Here is a 26517-nt window from a genome sequence, read left to right as displayed (position 1 = left end):
AGCAACTGCAGCATCACCTTCCAGGTTGTTATAAAAAGAAAAAAAATTTTTTTAAAATAAACCTTTTTGAAAGGAGCTTATTTATAAATTAATATAACCAAAATCCTAAATAGAAACTAAGAGACAGATTGGGGGAATTTCTTAGCTGATGAGCATGAGACTGTCATGCCTGAGGTCCCCAGTTCAATCCACTGTCCCAGAGTGCTCTAGCTTGGCAATCTCTCTTCCTCCGTCTCATGTGAAACACCCAGCCCCATATGTAACAAATAAAATAAATCTTCAAAAAAACAGAAATAAGAATATCTGTGTGTCTTTTTTTTTTTTTTGATTTTTTTGCTTCCTCCCCCTTTATTGTCCCTGTTTTTTTATTGTTGTTGTAGTTATTATTGTTGCTGTTACTAATGTCGTCATTGTTGGATAGGACAGAGAGAAATGGAGAGAGCAGGGGAAGATAGAAAGGGGGAGAGAGAAAGATAGACACCTGCAGACCTGTTTCACCGCCTGTCAAGCCATGCCCCTGCAGGTGGGGAGCCAGGTGCTCAAACCGGGATCCTTGAGCGGGTCCTTGTGCTTCGTGCCACGTGCACTTAACCCGCTGCGCTACCACCTGACCCCCGTTTCTGTCATTTTTGTCTCTAAATAGTATTATTAAAGTAACTGGCCTGAGGTGGGGCCGTGGTGCACCTGGTTGAGCACATGTGTTACAATGTGCAAAGACCTGGGTTCAGGCCTCCACCTATGGGGTGAGGGTGAGATTTGCAAGTGCTACAGGTATCTCTTTCCCACACTCTCTCTAATATCTTTCTGTCTGCATAACCAATTTCTGCCTGCAGCCAAGAAGCAAATAAATAGCCCAAAATGTTTTCAAAAAATGCAATCTAAAATATTTTTCTTGTAAATTAAAACTAGTAGCCAGGTTTAACTTAAAATATGCTGGCTTTTGTTTTTGTTTTAAGAAGAAATTTATTTGAGGGGGAAATCAAGGAAAAGGAAAATGTCTGGAAGTAAGAAGGGTTGACACTTTTCATCAGATCACTTTTGCATAATCTTATAAAAGGAGCACTTTTCATAAGTTTGAACAGTTTGTTCAAACTGTTCAAAAAAAACTCACTTGTCTTAAACTAAGAAAAAAAGGTAAAAATTTAAAAATGTTATTCAAATTCCATATGAATGACCTTGTGCCTCCAGAAAACTGTAGTTGGGTTGTTTTGTTTGTTTGTCTTGTTTGTTTTACCAGAGCACTTTTACTCTAGTTTGTGGTGGTGCTAGGGATTGAACCTGAGAGCTCAGAACTTCAGGCTTCAAAGTCGCTTGGATAACCATTACGCTGTCTCCCCAGTCCTGTGATTGTTCTTGAACTCCTTAGCACACACCATACAGATTTAGGGCCCTTTGCTCTTTGTCTTCCCCAAGGGAAATGGAACCTGGGTCTAGGGCGTGGGCAGTGTATTGTGACACACTTCTGTTCTATCTGTGTTTATTGATGAGAAGCTAATTTGTATTATCTAACAAGAGAAGTAGCTGACTTTGTGGTTTTGGTTTTTGGTTTTTACTAGATATAAAGAATGGGGATATTTTTGCTAAAATAATTAGAAAAATGCTAATTACTAATTTTGGGACTCCAACATATAAAGTATGTGACTGTTTCCTTGTTTTTTCCAGAAACCCTGTTTTTTTTTTAATTTCTTTATTGGGGAATTAATGTTTTACATTTGAAAATAAATACAATAGTTTGTACATGCATAACATTTCCCAGATTTCCACATAACAATACAACCCCCACTAGGTCCTCTGTCATCCTTTTCAGGACCTGTACTCTCCCCCCCTACCTACCCCAGAGTCTCACTTTGGTGCAATACACCAATTCCATTTCAGGTTCTATTTGTGTTTTATCTTCTGATAGAAACCCTGTTTTTATAATTGCTTGCAATTTTAAAATTAGGAAATTTAAGACTCTACTAGTTAAAGCTGAAAATATTAACTTGCTGTTTTGCAAACTGGCCGAGCAAGAGATGCCATAAATTAAAGTTTAAGCAGCTGTGGATAACCCTAATTGAGATGGTAAAAATAGAAGTATCTGGGTCATTTAAAGTTGTAAAATCCATCAGCCATTAAATTGTAAACATGTAGCAGGGTGGAGGGAGAGAGAACAAGGTTCTAAAAGATGGAAGAAGGAAAAAAAAAAAAGAGAGAACTGAGTCATTTTTTTCTTTTCTTTTTTTTTTTTTTTTTGCCTCCAGGATTATTGCTGGGGCTCAGTGCCTTCACCATGAATCCACTGGTCCTGGAGGCCATTCCCCCCCCCTTTTGTTGCCCTTGTTGTTATAGTCTTGTTGTGGACATTATTGTTGTTATTGATGTCATTGTCGGATAGGACAGAGAGAAATGAAGAGAGGAGGGGAAGACAGAGAGGGGGAGAGAAAGATAGACACCTGCAGAGCTGCTTCACCGCTTGTGAAGTGACTCCCCTGCAGGTGGGGAGCCAGGGGCTCGAACAGGGATCCTTACGTGGATCCTTGCGCTTCACACCACGTGTACTTAACCGGCTGTGCTACCACCCAACCCTCAAGAACTGAGTCATTTTAAAATACTGACTGCTTGTGGCCTAGGAGGTGGGAAACAAAATAACATGGTATTTGCAAGCATGAAGTCCTAAAGTCAATCCCTAGTACTGCCTAAAACAGAGCAAAGCTCAGGTTCTCATACATAAATAATAGTTAAAATACTAACTGCTCAAGAAAGCTGTTCAGTGTTTGTAGGGAATTAAAAAGAAGGCAAGGCCCACAAGATAGTTCACCCAGTACAGCGTACACTTTACCTCAAGAACCTGGGTTCAAACACCCAGCCCCAACATAAGAGCACCATGCAAAGAGGAAGCTTCAAAAGCAGTGGAGTAATGATGATCTCTTTCTCGTTCTCTCTGATAAAGAAAAGTAAAAGATATAACAGCTCCACCCACTCCCAACCTGACAACAGCAAAAGGGACTTATTCATCAGAGTCATTCATGAAAAACTGACTTTATCTGTTATGTCAGAAAGTCACAAGGAATGAACACAACACAAGGCACTGCCATGCACTGATTTGCCTCCAGGTGGGTGGTTTTCACTGGACCTTCACAGCCACCCCCTTTTTTCTTAAGATGGTTTCATTTTTATTTGTTTATTTTAATGAGAGATAAGAAGAGAGAGGGAAAGAACCAGACATCACTCTGGTACATGTAACGCCGGGGACTGAACTCAAGACCTCATGCTTGAGAATCCACTGCACCACCTCCCAGACCACTCACAGCCACCCTTACATGTCTGCAGGTAACCACAGATCTACTTCATGTCAATTTGGCAATATGTCAGGTTCCACATAGGACTGTAAACATTACATCCAGGCCCCTGAGGTAGGCAAGACTTCCCCCATAAATGGACCTTAACTTCCTCAGCTATAAAACCAGGGCTCACTCCTCTGATCAAAGTCTCTTCTCAGTGACTAGTCTAGGTCTTTCGGGCTTATGTGTGCCAGTGATTGTTAGGGCCTCAGTGTAGCCTAGGCACAAATGAAACTAGAACCACACAAAAGGACCAGAAGTCCACTGACCCATCATTGAACCACATCTTTCCCCCATATTTATTACAGGTTAGCAATGTTTCAAATGATAGCACTTCTATTGGCCTTTCGATTCCTTCAGACTTCTGATGGCAGACTTTACTGTGAAGGCAGAAGCAGTATTGTAGGTCCAGGCACCACCAGCTGCGGTTTTCAGACAGGAACCACAGTGTCAGATGCCCACAGCTTGTCTCTTCATTTTGGATTTTCCACAGAATGAGCATGTTGGATAATCTCAGTTTCCTTCACCATCTTTTGGAGGGAGGCACCATAGCGGGTCCCACCTTTTGGTGCACTTGGCCATCGCACTACAAACTAGGTAGAGCCCAGAGAAGCTGAGCCACTTTCTGCAGCCAGGCATTCCATCAGGGAGATAGTTCTCTTGGAGAACCTGAAGATAAGTGTGGACAGGAAAAAATGGCCCCTCCTTGCTTCATTGGCCCCAACCTGCTGGGAAGAGGAGAAGAGCCAGCAATCTCTCAGCTCCCTCTTGCTATTGTTGACCAATCTTTCTGGTTCTTCTTTAGAAATAAGGCAGGACTATATCTCTGCCCTCTACAGGAGCCAGACTCAGAACAAGGTCCAATCTGTCATTCACGGTGGGAGTCCCTCTTTAGTCCTCAACATAGGTGGAGACGGGCCACATCTTCTATCTTCCAGCGGCAAATTGGGCACTTGGCTGTTTCCCTGAAAACCCGCCAGGCACAGTGGTAACAGAAGTCTGAGTGGCCGCAGGGAACAAGGTAGGTATTGGCAGCATCATGAAAGCAGACAGCACACTCTTGTCCTGCTGTGTCTGGGAAAAGGAGATAATATAGGTTAGGGGTATATGGGATCAGGGATACAACCCATTCCTATTATCATACAGGACAGAAAGCTATGTAGTCCTATTTTGAAGAATGTTACCATGTGAGAAAATTCTCTTAATGTGGTCAAGCAGAAAAAAATTGGGAGGGAGTGGGTGGTGGTGCGTGTGGTTTATACATGTTACAATGCACAAGGATCTGGGCTCAAGTCTCTAGTCCCCACCTACAATACGGACTCTTCACGAATGGTGAAGCAGTGAAAGAAGGTCTTTCTCTCTCTCTCTCCCCCCCCTCTCCCTCTTCTCTTTCCTCTCAATTCCTCTCTAAGTGAATAAATAGGGAAAAAAGGAAGCAAGGAAGGAACAAGGAAAGAAAGGGGGGAAAATAAAAGAAATTGGGAAGGAGACCATGATGTACATACCTATTATAAAATTCCAACTTTGAAAGAAAAAAGGAAAACAAAGTATATTTAACTCCCTACATATATAAATGACTACAAAATACTGGGAGAAAAATCTACCTAAGAAGTAATAGAAATAAGTTTTACTTCTTATTTCTTTCTTTAGCCTTTAATTTTATTTTATGTTATTTCTGTTTGGCAAAGGCTTTTACTGTGAATGTGGACTGATTTTTAAAAGAGGGGCAAACTTGGAGCCCCACCTTCCCAGACCCCTACCCCACTAGGGAAAGAGGGACAGGCTGGGAGTATGGATGAACCTGCCAATATCCATGTTCAGTGGGGAAGCAATTACAGAAGCCAGGCCTCCCACCTTCTGCACCCCACAATGACCCTGAGTCCCTACTCCCAGAGGGATAAAGAATGGGAGATCTATCAAGGGAGGTGACTGGATACAGAGTTCTGGTAGTGGGAATTGTGTGGAGTTGTGCCCCTCTTATCCTATGGTCTTGTCCTTCCAATTTATAAATAAAAATTTTTAAAAAGAGGGACAAAATAACATGATCTGTTTATTAATGTGTTCTTGTAACTTATAAAGTTAGTTCTAGAAGGTGGGACTGTCAAATTGCTTTTAGGTTTCCAATAAGCAGAGCCAATATTTTGACCCAATATCTGTGGGAGACTTGACAGGACTTGGAAAGGTTTACTGAGTTCCCAGCTCCCTAACCTGCTAGCATTCCTGAGGATGTTAGAGAGTCCTTGGTGCCTGGTGGAGCCACTCACCTTTAGGATCTCGGAGAAAATCACCACTGAGGACTGAAGGCATGGTCCTGGGAAGGGTGTTGTCTATGGGATGTAAGGCAGAGAAGGAAACTCAGGCAGGGCCAGCAAAAGCAGAGCCTAGGTGCTCTCATCACCACCCATCCTCTGCCCTGAGGCAGTATCCTTTTCTTTTCTTTGTGGCAGATGGGCGGGGAGGGAGTGTTGGCTCTGTCCCGACTAAGCCTTCCCTAGTTGAACTCAGCTGAGAATTCCTGCAGCTGTAGATTCTTTTTCCTGAACGACACTTCCTTTAGAAAACTCCACTTGGCCCAAGCTGTGGCTGCCTGAGCTGAAACTTCAGCACTACCCATGATGTCAATGCAAAAGTGCATCAAAATTCCCCAGGAAGTGGGGGAAACAGGTTCTTGGGCCCCATACCAGACTTATCAAGTCAGGTGCTCCAGAGGTGTGGCGCCAGCTGGAGTGACAAGTGATTTTTTAAAAACAAAAATTAAAAAAAAATTAAAGGGAGCACTTGTGCACACTCGTGAGCTTCTAGCACTGGGGAATGAATATTTCCTTTTATGAGTGTTCCCCCACCTACAGGATTTCCCTGAAATCCGCTTTCTTTTCAGATGACAAGAGGATGGCTCTTATGCCCCACCCCCTGACAGCAAGTCTCCTCTCTGCCCCACAAGCTGTCTTCTTACTCAGCTCTAACCCTCAACACCTGTACCCACTTTACTGGCCACTCCTACTTGGTTTGCAAAATCATACCCCAGATATCTTCCTTTGTGACACGTGTTCAGCTATCTAACAGAAGTTGAGGTATGCTGGTTATATTTTGCATTCCTTAAGGACGAGGCTGCCTTCCATGGAATTGGTGTCCTACACCTGGTATTGCCAGTGCCCATCGTCATACCAGGCACCCTCAGAAGTTGATGGAATATGAATGAATGATGTGAATGAATGAATGAATGAATATGAATATTAATGAACAATGCTCCCCCTACACACACGTCTGGGAAGAGTAACAACTGAACCTCCCTCCCTTCCCAACAGATGCATGTCTGGGTTCCCACCTGTTGACTCACCCAGCAACTCGATGGCCTTGGTGGTTCCATACACATCCATCACAGCCCAGAGTGGTGCACCCATGGCCACGTCCCTGCGTAGCACTATCGGGGGCTCAGCGTTGACCTCAGCCAAGAGCCAGCCGTGCCGGCTGAACCAGAAACTGACCACGTTCCCTTCCAGCACAAAGCATTCAGGCACCACAGCCGCCCACGTTGGGCTCTGCTGCACCAGGTCTGGGCACACGTAGGGCGGCAGGCTGGACGCTGGCACGTGAGCAGGGTCCAGGCGCGTGAAACCCACGCGGAGACCCCCCTGCCATTGCTTCTCGTGCCTCAGGACACGCACAGTCACCGGCTCGCGGGGCAGAACCGGCCGCTGGCTGAACACGATGCCGTCGTGGAACGTGGCGCAGCGGCTGGCGATGCTCCCCTGTGAGTCCAGGCGCACTTGTGCGCCCTTGGCCTCCGCATGGAAGCGCAGGGTTTCCAGGGGCGTTTTACTTGCTGCAAAAGAAGAGGGTCATCAGTGTGGTGGTTTGCACACACCAGTTCTGCAGGACCACTATCAACTTCCAGCACCCTGGGGTTGGGGACACTGCAACCCTTCTGTCCACCCACAGATCTTCTTAACATGGAGTGAGGAACCCACCTGATTTGCTCAGGGTCTGAGTTCCCTCCATAAACTATCCCAAGCTTTATAGGGAGATAACAAATAATGGAACGTCCCACACCTGTGGACATTTAATCTTTCACAAAGGTGCCCAGACTATTAAATAGGGAGAGCAGAGTCTGTTCAACAAATGGTGTTGAAAAAAATGGGTTGAAACATGCAGAAGAATGAAATTGAACCACTATATTTCACCAAATACAAAAGTAAATTCCAAGTGTATCAAAGACTTGGATGTTAGACCACAAACTATCAGATACTTAGAGGAAAATAGCGGCAGAACTCTTTTCTGTATAAATTTTAAAGACATCTTCAATGAAACAAATCCAATTACAAAGAAGACTAAGGCAAGTATAAACCTATGGGACTACATCAAATTAAAAAGCTTCTGCACAGGAGCAGCAGATCGCTTTCTCTCCTCTCCTCTCCTCTCCCGGATCAACTAGGAATAACAAAGGAGACCACCCGGACCGAAACAAGACAGGACTAGAATGACCACAGAAACCCAGTAAATCACCTGTGAGTACAAACACGCGTGGCTGGTGACAGAGAGGAGAGAGGGGCCTAAGGAGAGATTAAGTGACTGCTAACAGTTCGACAGTTTGTCAGTGGAGACACCACCTCCAGTCTGCTCCACCAACAAGGGGACAGCTGAAGGGAGGAAAGGACTCCCCAGAGACTCACCAAGTGCAACTCTGAGTCTCCATTGCTACTACCCTCAGAATCTGGAGCAGCAACAGGGAGGGACACCAGGGGACAGAGATCTAACCGGGAAACTCAGGAGAAGACCTATACCTTGGTGGCATAGCTGAGGGGCTGTGAAAGTCTCTTTGCATAACCACTGGATTATCTCTGCCACACCCTGCTTTATCTCTTGGTCAGGAGTCAGTGATTAAGCTAAGAAGCCTATTGACAGTTTAAAAGCCCTCAGGCTCCCATAGCCTACAGGGGAAAAAAAAAAAGGCTTTTACACCACTGAACTCCAACTCAGGGACTGAAAAAACTGTTAACTTATATAAAATGGTTAAAACAACAAGAAAAAATATTGGAGACTCGAACCAGGACAAGAGTCCAGCTAAATGTCCTCCAGAGGGTGAAGCACAAAACAACAAGTTCAACATCCAAACATTAGCTAAGGAAATAATAACAGGAGTGAGTAAAGAATTTGAAAAAATTGTAATCAGAAATGCAGGAACAACAAATGAGAATATGGAAGAAAATTCTAATTATCTCATGGTTATTAGAGAGCTGAAAGCTGAAATCGCTGAGCTAAGAAGGCAACTAGCTGAACAAGCTAAAACAGTATCAGAGCAGGGCAACAAAATAGATGAACTCCAGAAAGCAGTAGAGGGCAGAGAGAATAGAATCAATGAGGCTGAAGACAGAATTAGCAAGATTGAGGATGAATTAGAGACAACTAAAAAAGAAGTAAGAGATCTCAAAAAGAGATTAAGAGATGCTGAAAACAACAACAGAGTCCTATGGGATGACTTCAAAAGAAACAATATACGCATTATTGGCTTACCAGAAGAAGAAAGAGAAGGGGAGGAAGAAAGCGTTCTCCAGGCCATAATAGCTGAGAATTTCTCTAGTCTAGACAACACCAAAGACATAAAGATTCAAGAAGCCCAGAGGGTCCCAAACAGAATTAACCCAGACCTAAAGACACCAAGACATGTCATACTTAGATTGGAAAGGAATAAGGATAAAGAAAGGATCCTCAAGGCTGCAAGAGAAAAACAAAGAGTCACCTACAAAGGAAAACCCATAAGATTAGCAGCAGACTTCTCCATACAAACACTACAGGCCAGAAGAGAATGGCAAGATATCTATTGAGTGCTCAATGAGAAAGGCTTTCAGCCAAGAATACTATATCTTGCTAGATTGTCATTCAGACTAGATGGAAGCATAAAAACCTTCTCAGACAAGCAACAGTTGAAGGAAGCAACCATCACCAAGCCTGCCCTGAAAGAAGTTCTGAAAGGTCTCCTATAAACAACCAGACCACCACAAATAGGACATATATCAAAACACTCTAAAACTCTACAAGAATGTCGTTAAAATATCTTCAATCTTTGATATCAATAAATGTCAATGGCCTGAATTCACCTATTAAAAGACACAGAGTAGGAAGATGGATCAGAAAACACAACCCAACAATATGTTGTCTACAGGAAACTCACTTAACGCAACAAGACAAACACAGACTTAAAGTGAAAGGATGGAAAACTATCATTCAAGCCAATGGCCCACAAAAAAGGGCAGGAACAGCTATTCTCATATCTGACATGATAGACTTTAAAATAGATAAGATTTAAAAAGATAGGAATGGACACTACTTAATGCTCAGAGGATCAGTCAATCAAGAGGACTTAATAATTATTAATATCTATGCACCCAATGAGAAGCCATCTAAATACATCAAACTTCTACTGAAAGAGCTACAGCAATATATTAACAGTAACACAATCATAGTAGGGGACTTCAACACCCCACTATCTCAACTTGACAGATCATCCAGGCAGAAAATCACTAAAGACATAAGGGAGCTAAATGAAGAGATAGATAAACTAGAACTATTGGACATTTTCAGAGTCATTCATCCCAAGAAACTGGAATACACATTTTACTCAAATCCACATGGATCATTCTCAAGGATAGACCATATGTTAGGCCACAAAGAGAGCATCAGCCTATTCAAGAGCACTGAAATCATCCCAAGCATCTTCTCAGACCACAGTGGAATTAAACTAACACTTAACAATCAACAAAAGATTAGTAACAGTGCCAAAATGTGGAAGCTCAACAGTACACTTCTTAACAACTTCTGGGTCAAAGAGGAAATCAAGGAAGAAATCAAAATGTTTCGAGAGTTCAATGAAAATGAAGACACAAGCTATCAAAATATTTGGGACACAGCTAAAGCAGTCCTAAGAGGGAAGTTCATAGCTATACAAGCACACATTAGGAAACAAGAAAAGGCACAAATAAACAGCCTGATTGCACATCTTAAAGACCTAGAAGAAGAACAACAAAGGAATCCTAAAGCAACCAGAAGGACAGAAATCACTAAAGTTAGGGCAGAAATAAATAACATTGAGAATAGGAAAACCATACAAAAGATCAATGAAAGTAAATGTTGGTTCTTCAAACGAGTAAACAAAATCGACAAACCTTTAGCCAGACTCACAAAACAAAAAAAGGAGAAGACCCAAATAAATCGGATAGTAAATGAAAGAGGAGAAATCACAACAGACACTGCAGAAATTCAACATATCATGCGAGGCTTCTATGAACAACTATATGTCACCAAGCTAGAGAACCTGGAAGAAATGAATGATTTCCTAGATACCTACCAACTTCCAAAACTAAGTCAAGAGGAAGTGGATAACATGAACAGGCCCATCACAGCTAATGAAATTGAAACAGTTATCAAAAATCTTCCCAAAAATAAAAGTCCTGGACCAGATGGTTTTACAAATGAATTCTACAAAACTTTCAAAGAAGAACTAATACCTCTACTTTTAAAAGTCTTCCAGAAGATTGAAGACACTGGAATACTCCCTGCCAGCTTCTATGAAGCCAACATCACCCTGATACCAAAAGCAGACAGGGACACAACCAAAAAAGAAAACTACAGACCAATATCTCTGATGAACATAGATGCAAAAATATTGAACAAAATTCTAGCCAACCGGATACAGCAGTATATCAAAAAGATTGTTCATCATGACCAAGTGGGGTTTATCCCAGGCATGCAAGGTTGGTTTAATATACGTAAATCAATCAATGTGATCCACCACATCAACAAAAGCAAGACCAAAAACCACATGGTCATATCAATAGATGCAGAGAAAGCCTTTGACAAAATACAACATCCCTTTATGATCAAAACACTACAAAAAATAGGAATAGATGGAAAATTCCTGAAGATAGTGGAGTCTCTATATAGCAAACCTACAGCCAACATCATACTCAATGGTGAAAAACTAGAAGCATTTCCACTCAGATCAGGTACTAGACAGGGCTGCCCACTATCACCATTACTATTCAACATAGTGTTGGAAGTTCTTGCCATAGCAATCAGGCAGGAGCAAGGAATTAAAGGCATACAGACTGGAAGAGAAGAAGTCAAACTCTCCTTATTTGCAGATGACATGATAGTATACATGGAAAAACCTAAGGAATCCAGCAAGAAGCTTTTGGAAATCATCAGGCAATACAGTAATGTGTCAGGCTATAAAATTAACATTCAAAAGTCAGTGGCATTCCTCTATGCAAACACTAAGTTAGAAGAAATTGAAATCCAGAAATCAGTTCCTTTTTCTATAGAAACAAAAACAATAAAATATCTAGGAATAAACCTAACCAAAGAAGTGAAAGACTTGTATACTGAAAATTATGAGTCACTACTCAAAGAAATTGAAAAAGACACAAAGCAGTGGAAAGATATTCCATGTTCATGGGTTGGAAGAATTAACATCATCAAAATGAATATATTACCCAGAGCCATCTACAAATTTAATGCTATCCCCATCAAGATCCCAAGCACATTTTTTAGGAGAATAGAAAAAAATGCTACAAATGTTTATCTGGAACCAGAAAAGACCTAGAATTGCCAAAACAATCTTGAGAAAAAAGAACAGAACCGGAGGCATCACACTGCCAGATCTCAAACTGTATTATAGGGCCACTGTCATCAAAACTGCTTGGTACTGGAACATGAACAGACACACTGACCAGTGGAATAGAATTGAGAGCCCAGAAATGAGGCCCCACATGTATGGACATCTAATCTTTGACAAAGGGGCCCAGACTATTATATGGGGGAAGCAGAGTCTCTTCAACAAATGGTGTTGGAAACAATGGGTTGAAACATGCAGAAGAATGAAACTGAATCACTGTATTTCACCAAATACAAAAGTAAATTCCAAGTGGATCAAGGACTTGGATGTTAGACCAGAAACTATCAGATACTTAGAGGAAAATATTGGAAGAACTCTTTTCCGCATAAATTTTAAAGACATTTTCAATGAAACGAATCCAATTACAAGGAAGACTAAGGCAATTATAAACCTATGGGACTACATCAAATTAAAAAGCTTCTTCACAGCAAAAGAAACCACTACCCAAATCAAGAGACCCCTCACAGAATAGGAGAAGATCTTTACATGCCATACATCAGATAAGAGTTTAATAACCAACATATATAAAGAGCTTGCCAGACTCAACAACAAGACAACAAATAACCCCATCCAAAAATGGGGGGAGGACTTGGACAGAATATTCACCACAGAAGAGATCCAAAAGGCCGAGAAACACATGAAAAAATGCTCCAAGTCTCTGATTGTCAGAGAAATGCAAATCAAGACAACAATGAGATATCACTTTACTCCTGTGAGAATGTCACACATCAGAAAAGGTAACAGCAGCAAATGCTGGAGAGGGTGTGGGGTCAAAGGAACCCTCCTGCACTGCTGGTGGGAATGTCAATTGGTCCAATCTCTGTGGAGAACAGTCTGGAGAACTCTCAGAAGGCTAGAAATGGACCTACCCTATGACCCTGCAATTCCCCTCCTGGGGATATATCCTAAGGAACCCAACACATCCATCCAAAAAGATCTGTGTACACATATGTTCTTGGCAGCACAATTTGTAATAGCCAAAACCTGGAAGCAACCCAGGTGTCCAACAACAGATGAGTGGCTGAGCAAGTTGTGGTATATATACACAATGGAATACTATTCAGCTGTAAAAAATGGTGACTTCACCGTTTTCAGCCGATCTTGGATGGACCTTGAAAAAATCATGTTGAGTGAAATAAGTCAGAAACAGAAGGATGAATACGGGATGATCTCACTCTCAGGCCGAAGTTGAAAAACAAGATTAGAAAAGAAAACACAAGTCGAACCTGAAATGGAATTGGAGTATTACACCAAAGTAAAAGACTCTGGGGTGGGTGGATGGGTGGGTGGGGAGAATACAGATCCATGAAAAATGATGAATGAAATAGTGGGGGTTGTATTGTTAAATGGGAATCTGGGGAATGTTATGCATGTAAAAAAAAAAAAAAAAAGAAGTAGAAACGCAAAGCAGAAATTGACTGAGTTTGGAGTATGGCACCAAAGTAAGAAAGCAGAAGTATACTAGAGTTTGCAGTGAGTACCTCCCTAATACTTCCTCTCCACTTTTCCAAGCTTTGGGTCCATGATTGCTCAACAATTTGTTTGGCTTTGTATGTTAACTCTCTTTTCAGTCACCAGGTTCCAGGTGTCATCAGGATGCCGGCCAGACTTCACTGGATTGAAGACCCCAACAATATGTCCTGGAGCTCAGCTTCCCCAGAGACCCACCCTACTAGGGAAAGAGAGAGGCAGACTGGGAGTATGGACCGACCAGTCAATGCCCATGTTCAGCAGGGAAGCAATTACAGAAGCCAGACCTTCTACCTTCTGCAACCCACAATGACCCTGGGTCCATGCTCCCAGAGGGATAGAGAATGGGAAAGCTATCAGGGGAGGGGGTGGGATATGGAGATTGGGCGGTGGGAATTGTGTGGAGTTGTACCCCTCCTACACTGTGGTTTTGTTAATTAATCCTTTCTTAAATAAAAAAAAAATTTAAAAAAAGGGCAACAAAAGGGATAAGTTAAAAAAAAAAAGAAAAAAAAAAAAGCTTCTGCACAGTTAAAGAAACCACTACCCAAACCAAGAGACTCCTCACAGAATGGGAGAAGATCTTTACATGCCATACATCAGACAAGAGTTTAATAACCAACATATATAAAGAACTTGCAAATCTCAACAAGACAACAAATAACCCCATCCAAAAATGGGGGGAGGACTTGGACAGAATATTCACCACAAAAGAGATCCAAAAGGCCGAGAAACACATGAAAAAATGCTCCAAGTCTCTGATTGTCAGAGAAATGCAAATCAAGACAACAGTGAGATATCACTTCACTCCTGTGAGAATGTCATACATCAGAAAAGGTAACAGCAGCAAATGCTGGAGAGGGTGTGGGGTCAAAGGAACCCTCCTACACTGCTGGTGGGAATGTCAATTGGTCCAACCTCTGTGGAGAACTCTCAGAAGGCTAGAAATGGACCTACCCTATGACCCTGCAATTCCTCTCCTGGGGATATATCCTAAGGAACCCAACACACCCATCCAAAAAGATCTGTGTACCCATATGTTCTTGGCAGCACAATTTGTAATTGCCAAAACCTGGAAGCAACCCAGGTGTCCAACAACAGATGAGTGGCTGAGCAAGTTGTGGTATATATATACAATGGAATACTACTCAGCTGTAAAAAATGGTGACTTCACTGTTTTCAGCCGATCTTGGATGGACCTTGAAAAATTCATGTTAAGTGAAATAAGTCAGAAACAGAAGGATGAATATGGGATGATCTCACTCTCAGGCAGAAGTTGAAAAAACAAGATCAGAAAAGAAAACACAAGGAGAACTTGAAATGGAATTGGCGTATTGCACCAAAGTAAAAGACTCTGGGGTGGGTAGGCAGATGGGGAGAATACAGATCCAAGAAGGATGACAGAGGACCTAGTGGAGTTTGTATTGTTATATGGAAAACTGGGAATTGTTATGCATGTGCAAACTATTGTATTTACTGTTGAATGTAAAACATTAATTCCCCATTAAAGAAATTTTAAAAAAAAGTAATGGAACAGGCTGGGGATATAGCACAATGGTTATGCAGAGTCTTTCATGCCTGAGGCACCAAAGGTGCCAGGTTCAATCCCCAGCACCACCATAAGCCAGAGCTTAGCAGTGCTCTGGTAAAAACTTAAAAGGGGGGGGTTTGCAGGTGGTAGCACAGCAGGTTAAGCGCACATGGCATAAAGCGCAAGGACCGGTGCAAGAATCCTGATTCAAACTCCCCTCTTCAGGGGGGTCGCTTCACTGCTTGTGAAGCAAGTCTGCAGGTATCTTTCTCTCCCCCACTCTCTATTTCTTCCCCTCCTCTCTCTATTTCTCTCTGTTCTATCCAACAACAACGACATCAACAATAATAATAACTACAACAACAATAAAAAGGGCAACAAAAAAATAAATAAATATTTTTTTAAATCTTTAAAAAAAAATAGCCTCCAGGAGCAGTGGATTTGTAGTGCAGGCACCAAACCCAGCAATAACCTTGGAGGCAAACATTTTTTTAAAAAATTTTAAATAAAAATTAAAGGAGCTGATTGGTAAGTTAGTAGGTTCCTGTGTTGATGCTGTTTACCTCCCTACTTGTCTGACTTTCTTCTTTTCCCACAGAGAACCTGAGTCACTTGTGTAGACCATGGTCCAGTGAGGGAAATTTTCTTGGTTTTGGATAGAAGAGAGCAGCACTGTCCCTATAGGATTGAAACTCAAGCTAGGCAAGCCTGTCAGCCTGCTCAATATTGAGCATGGAGCCCAGGCTAGGCCTGGACTGATTGTTAGAATCAGGGGACTTCCTGACAGGACACCACTTGGCAGTTGGGTTAGGAAAGTTCCTTAGTAGGTAGCCCTTCCTCTCAGCCTTGAGGTCTGGAGGAAGTTGACCTAGCTTCCTGCTCCAGAACTGCTCTGAGCCAGCTCTCCAGGCCTTATCTTGACTTCCACCTCCTCCTGGGCCCTGATCTTTCTGGTTTGGAGGAAGAATGCTGGTTGAAAAATAAAAACAGGTGAATTCAGTCAGAATTTAAGCCAGGCCCTTCCTACCTCCTCTGTTTTCCCTAGGCCTTGCTCTGACTACTCACATGCTTGTACAAGGTCCAGGAGGGAAAGTTTAATCTGGTCAGGCACAAGGAATACCCTTAAGGTCTTATGTGTCCCTGCCTCTCCAGGCTAAAGACAAACTTCACCACATCATCAAAGTTTCAGCCTGGCCTCTGAGTCCTGCTACATAAGCCAGCCTTCCCTCATTCATGCATTGCTTATGCTATCACTCCTTCCTAGGAGATCCACTTCTCTCTCTCCCTCATTTCTCAACCATCTACCCAGATTCCCTCCCCCCCATCTCTCTCTATCTCTCTATTTCTCTTCTTTTTTTTTTAAATTGATTCTATTTGTTTTTTAGGTAGCCTTGGCTTATAAGACTATAAATATTCTAAAGGTACAATTTCACTTCTATTCAATATATGTAACTACACCACACCCACCAACAAATTACCAATAACTCTCCACCAAAGCCCACTGGACCCCACCCTCTTCACTGACAGCCCATATCCCTTTCCCTCCAATTCCCTATGGTAACCTCAGTTATGTCATCTGAATCCAAAGGTGTGTTTCCATTTGACTTTTGTTTGCTTTGTCTCTATGATTATTCCCCCCATGGGTGAGATCATTCAGTATTTCCAATTTACAAAATTCCTTTCTAATATCTTTTGTAGGGTCAATTAGGTAGCAGTCAATTTTTTTAACTGTTGTTTGTCTGGAAAGTTCTGCAGTCCTTCAGACCTGAGTGATAGGCTAGTTGGGTAGAGTATTCTTTTCAAAACACTGAATATATTTGGTAGTTTCTGGTCTAAAATCCAAATCCTTGATACATGTGGAATTTACTTTCATGTGTGGTAAAATGTAGAAGCTTACTTTCATTCTTCTGCATTTTTCAACCCAATTTTCACAACATCATTTGTTTAAGAGACTCTCCTTTCTCTATTTAATATTTTGGGGCCCCTTAACAAAAACTTGAGGTCCATAAGAAACAAACACACCCATCCAAAGAGATGTATATATGCCTATGTTCATAGCAGCACAATTTTTAATAGCCAAAACCTGGAAGTAACCAGGGTGCCCAACAACAGAGGAGTGACTAAGAAAGCTGTGGCCTATATATACAATGAAATACTACTCAGCCATTAATAATGATGATGTCATTATTAATGATAAATATGGGATGATCTCACTCATGGGCAGAACTTAAGAAACAAGAAGAGAAAGTAGAACTTGGACCAGGTTTTGGTGTGTTGTGTCAAAGTAAAGGACTCTGGGAGGAGGGAGGAGTTTTCCTGGTACAAGATGATGGAGGAGGACCTAGGCTGAGGGTAAGAGTGTTTTGCAGAAAACTGAGAAAACTTATACATGTATCAATAACCATATTTACTGTAAATCATTAATTCCCCCAATAAAAAATAAATAATAATAAATGAGAAAAATGTATAAACACAAAATAAAACTTGAGTTTGGTGTATTGCACCAAAGTAAAGGAGTCTGGAGAGAAAGGGGGAATGGGGGGTGTTGGGACCCTGGTACATTATAATAGAAAAGAGCCTAGACTGGAAGAGACAGTGTTCTACCGACATTTAATCATGCTGAGATAAGAAATTTTATCCATTGGGCCAGGCAGTGGTGCACACATGACAGTACATAAGGATCCGGGTTCAAGCCTCTGGTCCCCATCTGTAGGGGGAAAGCTTCACAAATGTTGAAAAGGGGCTGCAGGTATCTAACTCTATCTATCTATCATCAATCTATCTGTCTATCTATCTATCTTCCCCCTCTCAATTTCTGTCTCTATCCAATAATAAATAAATAAAAACATTTAAAAAGAAAAGGAATTTTACCCATGCCAGCAACTGTACTGTAAGCCATTAATATCCCCTCCCAATTTAAAAATAAAAAACAAAAGCATTAATTATAGCCTACCAGTTCTTTCTGGTTTCTTTTGTTTAAGTTTTTCTTTTTATTTTTGTTGTGTTTTCTTGATGGTTTCTTCTACTCTACCCTCCAGCTCACCACTTTTGGCTTCTGTCTTTCTACTGGTGAAACCCACTACTACATTTTTTTTTTTTAGACCAGCTTCTTTATTTTTTTAAAAGTTTTTTTAAAAAAGAGTTTATTTTTTTATCTCTATACATTAATTGGATAGAGACCACCAGAAGTCAAGAGGGAAGGGGAGACAGAGAGAGACCTGCAGCCCTGCTTCACCACTTGCAAAGCTTTCCCTCTGCAGATGGAGACTGGGGGGCTTGAACCTTGAGTTCTTATGCATTGTAACATATGCACTCAACCAGGTACACACCACCCAGCCCCTCATCTTCTTTATTATTTATCTATTTGTTTTTCTTTTTGCAGTGCTGAGAAATGAACCCAGTTGAATTTTCTTACTTTTTTTTTTTAAAGAGAGAGGTGAGGGAAGCAAGACACAGACAGGAGAGATACCACAGCACCATTCTACTACCCATGGAGTGCCACTGGTGCTGCCCATGCTGCTCCTATAGGTGCCAATGCTCAAACGCAGGGCCTCACACAGGCACAGTATGCACTGTACCAGGAGGGTTATCTTCCCGCCTCCCCTCTCTGAGTTTTATTAAGGGGCCTGGGGGATAGACTAATAGCTATGCAAAAGACTTTCATGCCGGCGACTCCTATCTTGTGTCTGGCTCCTGGTCACCCTCTGTGCCTCCTTAGGGATTCCCTCCCATGTGCACAGTTTTAAGAAAAAGGAGTCTCCCCAGACCTCATAAAGCACCAAATACAACAAGATACCAGCACTGTTGAATCAAGACAGCAAGCAACTGGGAGAAAACCCAAATTTAAGAGAGCTATGTCATCTTCCTAGAGAGGACATCAAAGCTATCATGGATTCTCACCAAAATTACAAGTTTAATAGAAGATAGATCTCAACAAAGAAAAAAAATTCAAGAGAAACTATAATAGAAATCAATTAACTTTGACATTTTCCCCCCCTTTTTTTTTCTACTAGAGCACTGCTTCACTCTGTCTTACGATGTTGCTGGAGGTTGAATCTGGGGCCTTGGAGCCTCAGGCATGAAAGTCCTTTGCGTAACCATTATGCTATCTCCCAGGTCCCTTAATAGTCCCAGTCCTGCTGGTGCCCTAGGTAGGTCACTGCTCTCCTGGGTACTGGTTTCCTTAGTCACAGAGGGAGCATTATTCTCAGCCTCCCAAAACCTGGAGGCTCCAGGCACCAGTCTGGGAGTCCTGACTATGAGAAGTAACTGCCCATCTGTGAGGGCATGGGGCTAGGGAATGGAGGACGAATAGAAGTCCCTGGTATAACCAGACAAAACACACCTGGGAGGTCATCCTCCTTACTTGACTGAGTCATACCTGAAGCAGAGACTGGAGTGAAGCCCCAGCTAGAGTGGGCTTGGGAAGGGTAACCAATAGTGGAATCTTCCTCCCAGCTAGAAACTGCTCTCTCCTTCTGTAAGGCCTGGTTGGAACTTCCAGGTTCCCTGTGTAGCCACCCTGACTCAGGCAGAGCTGACTCTGGAGGCGGTGGGAGTGAAGAAGAGGACCCAGGGAACTGGACAGAAGGAAGTTCAGGGAATAAGAGGAAAGCCCCAGGACCATTTGGTAGCTGTATGTGTCCCTTGGCAGGAAATGGAGACTCTGTGGACCCCAGCAGAAGCAGGTCTTGCCCTGAACATGAATTTGACAGTCTGCAATGCTCACCCCATAGCTACTTCAAGAACTTTCCATTAGCCTGTGGGAGCTAAGCTCTATAGTCATCTTGGTTAGAAAGGGAAGCAGGGACACATCTGACTGCACAGGACACAGGTGACCAGTGGATTTGAGTGTCTTTCTTTCTCCCTGATACTCAGGCTACACTCTTTCTTCATAGCCCCCTTAGCATAATGTGCTAAATACACGTCCCATGAACCCTTAAGGTTAGGCCTCTTCATTCCCAATTTGAACATGAGCATGCTAAGACTTAGGAACAGAATCCAGGAGATATAAGACATGGCTCAGTGGTAGAGTTCAAGACTTACATTCATGAGATTCCTGCCATCACGCAAGCCAGAGTGGTACTCTAGTCTCTCTCTCTCTCTCTTTCTCTCTCTTCTCTGTTTTCTCCCTCCCATAAAATAAATATTTTTTAAATATTTTATTTATTTACTAATAAGGAAGAGAGAGAGAGAGAACAAACACCAGAACATCACTCTGGAACATGCCATGGCAGGGATAGAATGCCAGCCCTCATATATGACAGTCATACACCTTATCTATCCTACCACCTTCCAGGGGTAGATAAATCCCACAGAATGAATCTAAAGATAAAAATAAAGGAAGAGAGAAGAAAAGGAAGAAAGGGAGAGAAATTAGCTGATAAGATAGCTCACCTGGGAAGACTCATGCTTTTCCACACAATCCAGGTTCAAGCCCCCCTTATACCACATGAGAATACTGGGGAAGCCTTGATGTTGTGTTCTCTCTCTCTTTGAAAAAAAAAATATATATATAATCTGAAATAGTTCACCATGAGCAGTGAATCCCCAGAGAGGATATATAGGATATATATATATTATGATAGAAAAGAGGAAAGGTAATTAGCTGACTCAAAGCTTTATGATCTTGAGTGTGTTCCTTGCAAGTTGCTAGCAGGAAAGGAACAGAGGGCTTCTTGGACATCAGTCCTGCACACACCTGTCCTGTACAGTTATGCTGATTGTTCACAAGGTCGAGGTCAAGTGAAAAGGAACCCTAGTCTTCTCCTGCAGAACTGTGTCCACCCCACAGAGATCCCCTCCCAGGCTACCTGACACACCCTGACCACAGTGGGGAGAAGCAGAGATAGGCACAGGCCCAGGGCAACTCTTCAAATGTGCCTCCCCCCCACACACCTGCTGGGTTGGCATGGGGTTCAGAGCACCTCAGTGTGTGAGTCTATGCTTGATGTTCTTATTATCAGTCCCATATTCAGGCAGGACCCTGAGGCTGGAAAAGCAGAGTAACCAGTCACAGAGGGATGTCCCCTGGTTATTGTCCCCATCTTCCTGGTTTCCTGCTGCTGCAGGAGACAGACTGTGTCCTGGGCTCGACAACAAGAATACACTTCACTGCTGGGGACTTCAGGAAACACCATGTGGTCTTCTGAATGTCTCTACTCTCAGAGAGATGGAGTCCTGAGGATCTCTTCAGTGGGCTTTTGGACTCTAATTGCCCTAAGAGCCCCTGGGACCGTCATCCTCCTCCTCATCAGACCTTCTTTCACTCCTCCCTCCAGTCTTCAAAAAGCACTCAGAGGCAACTGCGCTTGGGGAGGTTGTGCAAGTTACCACAATCTTGCAGTCAGATGGGAAACCCTGGCTCCTCACCCTACACCCCAACACTACCTCCTTGGCGCCAATACTGCCTAGAATACAAACACACCTACCACCACCAGCAGCAGCAACAGCAGCTTGCAAAGCCCTTCTCCCGCCCCCAGACTCTGCCGCCATCTGCTCCCAGTGAGTGAGCCTGAGTGAGTCGGGGAGGGGGGGGGGTGTCAAGGCTCTGTCTGGGATGGTGCAGACTTCAAAAGTCTACCTCCAGACCTGATGATCACAGCTCTTCATCTCCATTTCCTTCCCTCCACACAGAGGAAATACTGCAGCCTCAGATGAGGCTTGTGGGAAACCTACTTGCCCAGTAACCCTGTGGTCTGCGTGTTCTGTAAGTTGACAACTGGACTGCACTGGTTCTAGCTGCAGATGAGAAAAATTAAGCCCACAGAGAAGTAACTCACCTCCAATCCCACAGCAAAACTTGGCAGAGTTGGGCCCCATCATCTACCAGGTCCCTTCAGCTCTACCCTGTCTCCCACCCCAGCACCTAGGATCTACAGGTACACGTGTCCTGTGGGTCCTGCCATCACTGTGGAACTGTGGGACCTGAGTCACCTGTCCTTTGTTGGGTTCTTGCAGGGCCAGGAAGCTCACTACCTCACTGCATAAGTGCCTTACTCTCACAATTCAGGTTCTCACTACAGTAGCCTACCTGTTGGGGCTGGGCAGTGGAATACTCTGTTAAACACATGTTGCCATGTTCAAGGACCTGCGTTCAAGCCCCCAGCTCCCACCTACAGAGGGAAGGCTTCACATGCGGTGAAGAAGTGCTGCAGGTGTCTCTTGCTCTCTCTTTCTCTATTTCCCCTTTCGCTCTCAATTTCTCTCTGTTAGTATCCAAAATAGAAACAAAACAAAGCAAAATAGTAAGTAGCTCACAGAAGCTCTTTGTGAACAACACAAACAGTGAACACACCTCTGTGTTCTGGCACAGAGTCCCCCTCTGCTTGTTGCATCCCCAGGGATCATGCTCAGAGCTCCCACTTACCAGCATGGTAGCAGAACTGGGCCCCCATCAGCCTGGGGTCCTTGGTCAGGACAAGTTGTTGGACAACAAGAGTTGTCTGGAGAACCTGTGGGCAGATTTCTGAAGTCACAACAGGTCCCCTTATGTTGTGGGTGGGGATCACACTAGATGGCTGATGATTAATAAGATGTTGCTGTCACGAGTTAGAATACCCAGGGAATTTCCTGATGATTTCTCCTGGCTCTCAGCACACTTGCTGCAGCTGGCTGGCCTAGAGGAAGCAGGAACTAGAGACACGTCCTGGATAGACTTCTCTCTAACTTCTGACTAGTCCTCTTAGCCTGGCTGTGCATTTATATCTTCCCAAGGCACGTTAATGATTACCTATCCAGCCTGCCCCCAGAGACTCTGATTCCAGCTACCCGGGGTGGGACCCAGCATCAGGGTGAAGACTGACCATGGCAGGTTCTGGCACACAGAGACGCTCATTTGGGGTTACTGATGGGGGCTGGTCTGGGTTCTCACATGTCAGCACCTACAAAGTGACCCCAACCTGAGGTCTCCCCCAGAGAGAAAAGACAAGCAGGTAGACACTAAGAGGATTGACTGCTTGCCTCCCAACCCAAACCTTGTACTTTCTGGACTGTCACAAAGCACAGCGGGGCTTCATGTGTTCACTGTGATAAAGAAGTCAGAGAGCTTCTGTCCCTCCCATTTATGTTAGGCAGGCCAGTGGAGGACAAGAGGTTTGTTCTAATCTAATGCTTCACTTGCACATGAATCTCATGAGAGTCTTATTTCAAAGCAGATTGATTCAGAATGCCTGGGGCTGTCTGCTTTTCCAAGAAAGTGCTTCCATGGTACCTTGCTTTAGGTAGCAAGGCCCCAGGTTAGTTTGTGAGCTTGTGAGTGCCCTGACTTTCCTCCGCCTCTAGACTAAGTCCTTCTCAAGACCCCTGGCCAACCCTATAATTCATGGCTACTCTAGACTCAGCTGGAGTGTACGTCTCTGGAGGAGCTGGCATTAGTGTTGCTAGTTGATTTGGGGTGGAAAGGATGGGGGGTGTTGGGAAGCCAGGTTTTGCCTCCTGAGTCACCTAGCCCTCTCCCTTCCAAGGTCCTGAAGGCTCCATGCTTAAAGTAAGAATCCAGGGGTTACGCAGTGGCACACCGGGTTAAGTGCACATAGTATAAAGCACACATAGTATGAAGCAAAAGAACCCGAGCAAGGATCCTGGTTTGAGCCCCCAGATCCCCACCTGCAGGGGGGTCGCTTCACAAGTAGTGAAGCAGGTCTGCAGGTGTCTTTCTCTCCCCCTCTCTATCTTCCCCTCCCCTATCAATGTCTCTCTTTCCTATCCAATAAAACAGGGAATATAACTAAAATAGGCCTACTAGCTATCTTCAAAACGGAGACCCCTAACTCTTCATCTGAACTATTCCAGCCTTTAGGTTCATGATTACTCAACAATTTGTTTGGCTGTATATGTTAACTCTTTTTTTTAGTCACCAGGTTCTGGATGCTACCATGATGCCAACCAGACTTCCCTGGGCAGACAACCCCACCAATGTGTCTTGGAGACCCACTCCCCCAAAGCCCTGCTAGGGAAACAGAGACAGGCTGGGAGTATGGATCGACCTGTCAACACCTATGTTCAGCAGGGAAGCAATTACAGAAGCCAGACCTTCCACCTTCTGCATCCCACAATGACCCTGGGTCCATACTCCCAGAGGGTTAGAGAATAGGAAAGCTATCAGGTGAGGGGATGGGATATGGAGTTCTAATAGTGGGAATTGTGTGGAGTTGTACCCCCCTTATCTTATGGTTTTTGTCAGTTTCTTTTTCATAAATAGAATTTTTTTTTTAAATGGACACCAAGAACAATGGATTCGTAGTACAGGCACTGAGCCCTAGCAATAACCCTGGCAAAACACACACAAATTAATTAATTAACTAAGTAAGTAAGTAAGTAATTTAAAATATTTAAATAAAGCAGGAATCCAGGATCAGTGGATCTGTGGGTCTTTCCTAGTTCCAACATGCTATGGGTTTGGTCTTGGTAATAGCAGCCTGGTCCATTTAACTTCAGAAGTTGCCTGCCATCCTGGACCTTCTCTTCCACATTATATGCCCCTCCTACTTCTATTGCCAGGCTCCCTGATGGTTTCTCCTCTACAAGCAGCCTTCCAAAAGTCAAAGGCAAACTGCTGATAACAGCAGTGGGTCTGGAAGGTGGCACGGTGGATAAAGCATTGGATTCTCAACCATGAAGTCCTGAGTTCAGTCCTCAGTAGCCCATGTACCAGACTGATGCCTGGTTCTTTCTCTCTCACTGTCTATCTTTCTCATAAATAAATAAATAAATTATATATATATATATATTCAACAGCAAGTCCAAGGGCTCCAAGGTTTATGGTGCTATTGGCCCAGCCTGAAGGGTTCAGTTCAGAGCACCTCCTTGTCTTTGAGCAGTCCTGGAACCCAAAGGTTCCTTATGCTCCCTCCTCTCTCACCCTGAATCCAACTACAGCACCTGCCCTGGGTGACACCCAGAGGCTGGAGCCAAGAGCACTTTGTTGATAAACCACATTCCTATAAAAGAGATAAGTTTGGAATCTTATCAGAGAAATCAGGGCTCATGCCTCTGCCAGTCTGGAAAATCACTGAGCAAGTTGTAGACATCAGGCCGCTGGGTGTCAGCAGGCTGGGGTGGTAGGGCTCCATCTTCAGGACACCCCCCCCCCCAGAGGGAGTAGGCATTCTGAGGAGCAGAAGTCCTGACTGAGGCCTGATTTCTATGGGTTAGCTTTCTGGTCCTTTTTGCAGCCATGACATCATCTCCCCCAGATAATAATTTGGATCCACCTGCATATCAGAAAAAAAAAAAAATAGTGTAGTCAGGGGCCCTTTGGGATATAACTAAAATAGGCCTGCTAACTATCCACAAAATGGGGACCCCCCTCCAACTCTTCATCTGAACTACTCCAGCCTTTAGGTTCATGATTAGTCAACAATTTGTTTGGCTGTATATGTTAACTCTTTTTTTCAGTCACCAGGTTCTGGATGCTACCATGATGCCAACCAGACTTCCCTGGGCAGACAACCCCACCAATGTGTCTTGGAGACCCGCTTCCCCAGAGCTCTGCTAAGGAAAGAGAGAGACAAGTTGTGAGTATGGATCGACCTGTCAATGCCCATGTTCAGCAGGGAAGCAATTACAGAAGCCAGACCTTCCACCTTCTGCATCCCACAATGACCCTGGGTTCATACTCCCAGATGGTTAAAGAATAGGAAAGCTATCAGAGGAGGGGGATGGGATATAGAGTTCTGGTGGTGGGAATTGTGTGGAGTTGTACCCCTCTTATGATTTTTGTCAGTGTTTCCTTTTTGTAAATAAAAATGTAAAAAACTGGTGGAATGAACAAACAAACATACTAAAATAAAAAGTTTTTTTAAAAGGAAAGAAAGAGGGAGTCAAGTGGTAGTGCAGCGGGTTAAGCGCACGTGGCGCAAAGCACAAGGACCGGCATAAGGATCCCGGTTCCAGACCCCGGCTGTGAACCAGGTCTGCAGGTGTCTATCTTTCTCCCTCCCTCTCTGTCTTCCCTTCCTCTCTTCACTTCTCTCTGTTCTATCCAACAACAACAATAAAACAACAAGGGCAACAAAAGGGAATAAATAAATGAATAAAGAAAGAAAAAAACAAATAAATAAAAAGAAAATTAAAAAAAAGGAAAGAAAGATAGTGAGAGAGACACAGAGTGGAAGAGAGGGAGCTTCAGCTGGTGCCATGGCACCTCTCATGTGGTGCTGAGACTTGAATCTGGGCTGGACATACAGCAAGACTCATGCCTTCTCTGCTCAACTATCTCTCTGGTCCCTCATGGCAACTTACTGAAAATATTCTATTTAATATTTTTAAAGAATTTACTGTAGGGTTCAAGACTATTTAATATTATAGTTTCGTTTTCCACCTGCCCCCCCCTTCTCTTTCTCTCTGTGTGTGTGTGTGTGTGTGTGTGTGTGTGTAGTGGTGAAATGTGTAAGGCTCAACCAAAATCATTTCCACTTTATGAACGGGAAAACAGAGGCACAGTGTGGTGAAGCAACTTTTTCAAAATCCCAGTGTAGTAAGTGACAGGTTAGGGCTTGGCTCCAGCAGTTGGACTGAACTCT

At 43.4% G+C, this 26517-nt stretch overlaps 1 protein-coding gene across 1 annotated transcript; it reads right to left on the bottom strand.

Annotated features, from left to right (window-relative positions):
- Window positions 1–3595: 3595 nt before the first annotated feature.
- On the bottom strand, window positions 3596–22610 carry NEURL3 (neuralized E3 ubiquitin protein ligase 3). The gene is made up of 4 exons (XM_016188269.2): window positions 22362–22610; window positions 6658–7143; window positions 5585–5647; window positions 3596–4394 (listed from the first exon to the last, which is right to left on the bottom strand). The coding sequence occupies exons 1-4, from the start codon at window positions 22387–22389 to the stop codon at window positions 4219–4221; spliced, it is 753 nt and encodes a 250-aa protein (XP_016043755.2). The 5' UTR covers window positions 22390–22610; the 3' UTR covers window positions 3596–4218.
- Window positions 22611–26517: the final 3907 nt, after the last annotated feature.

The sequence above is a fragment of the Erinaceus europaeus genome, chromosome 3 (assembly GCF_950295315.1).
Source record: "Erinaceus europaeus chromosome 3, mEriEur2.1, whole genome shotgun sequence".
Taxonomy (NCBI): Eukaryota; Metazoa; Chordata; class Mammalia; order Eulipotyphla; family Erinaceidae; genus Erinaceus; species Erinaceus europaeus.
Note: the sequence above shows the minus strand (reverse complement) of the source record. Positions and strands in the feature narration are given on the sequence as shown.

Coding starts and splice junctions, on each gene's coding strand:
- NEURL3 (XM_016188269.2), bottom strand. CDS start 22,389: ATGGGGGCCCAGTTCTGCTACCATGCTG. Junction 5,648..6,657: donor CAAGGCCATCGAGTTGCTGG/GTGAGTCAACAG, acceptor TACATCCCATAG/ACAACACCCTTCCCAGGACC. Junction 4,395..5,584: donor TTTTCTCCGAGATCCTAAAG/GTGAGTGGCTCC, acceptor TCCTTTTCCCAG/ACACAGCAGGACAAGAGTGT.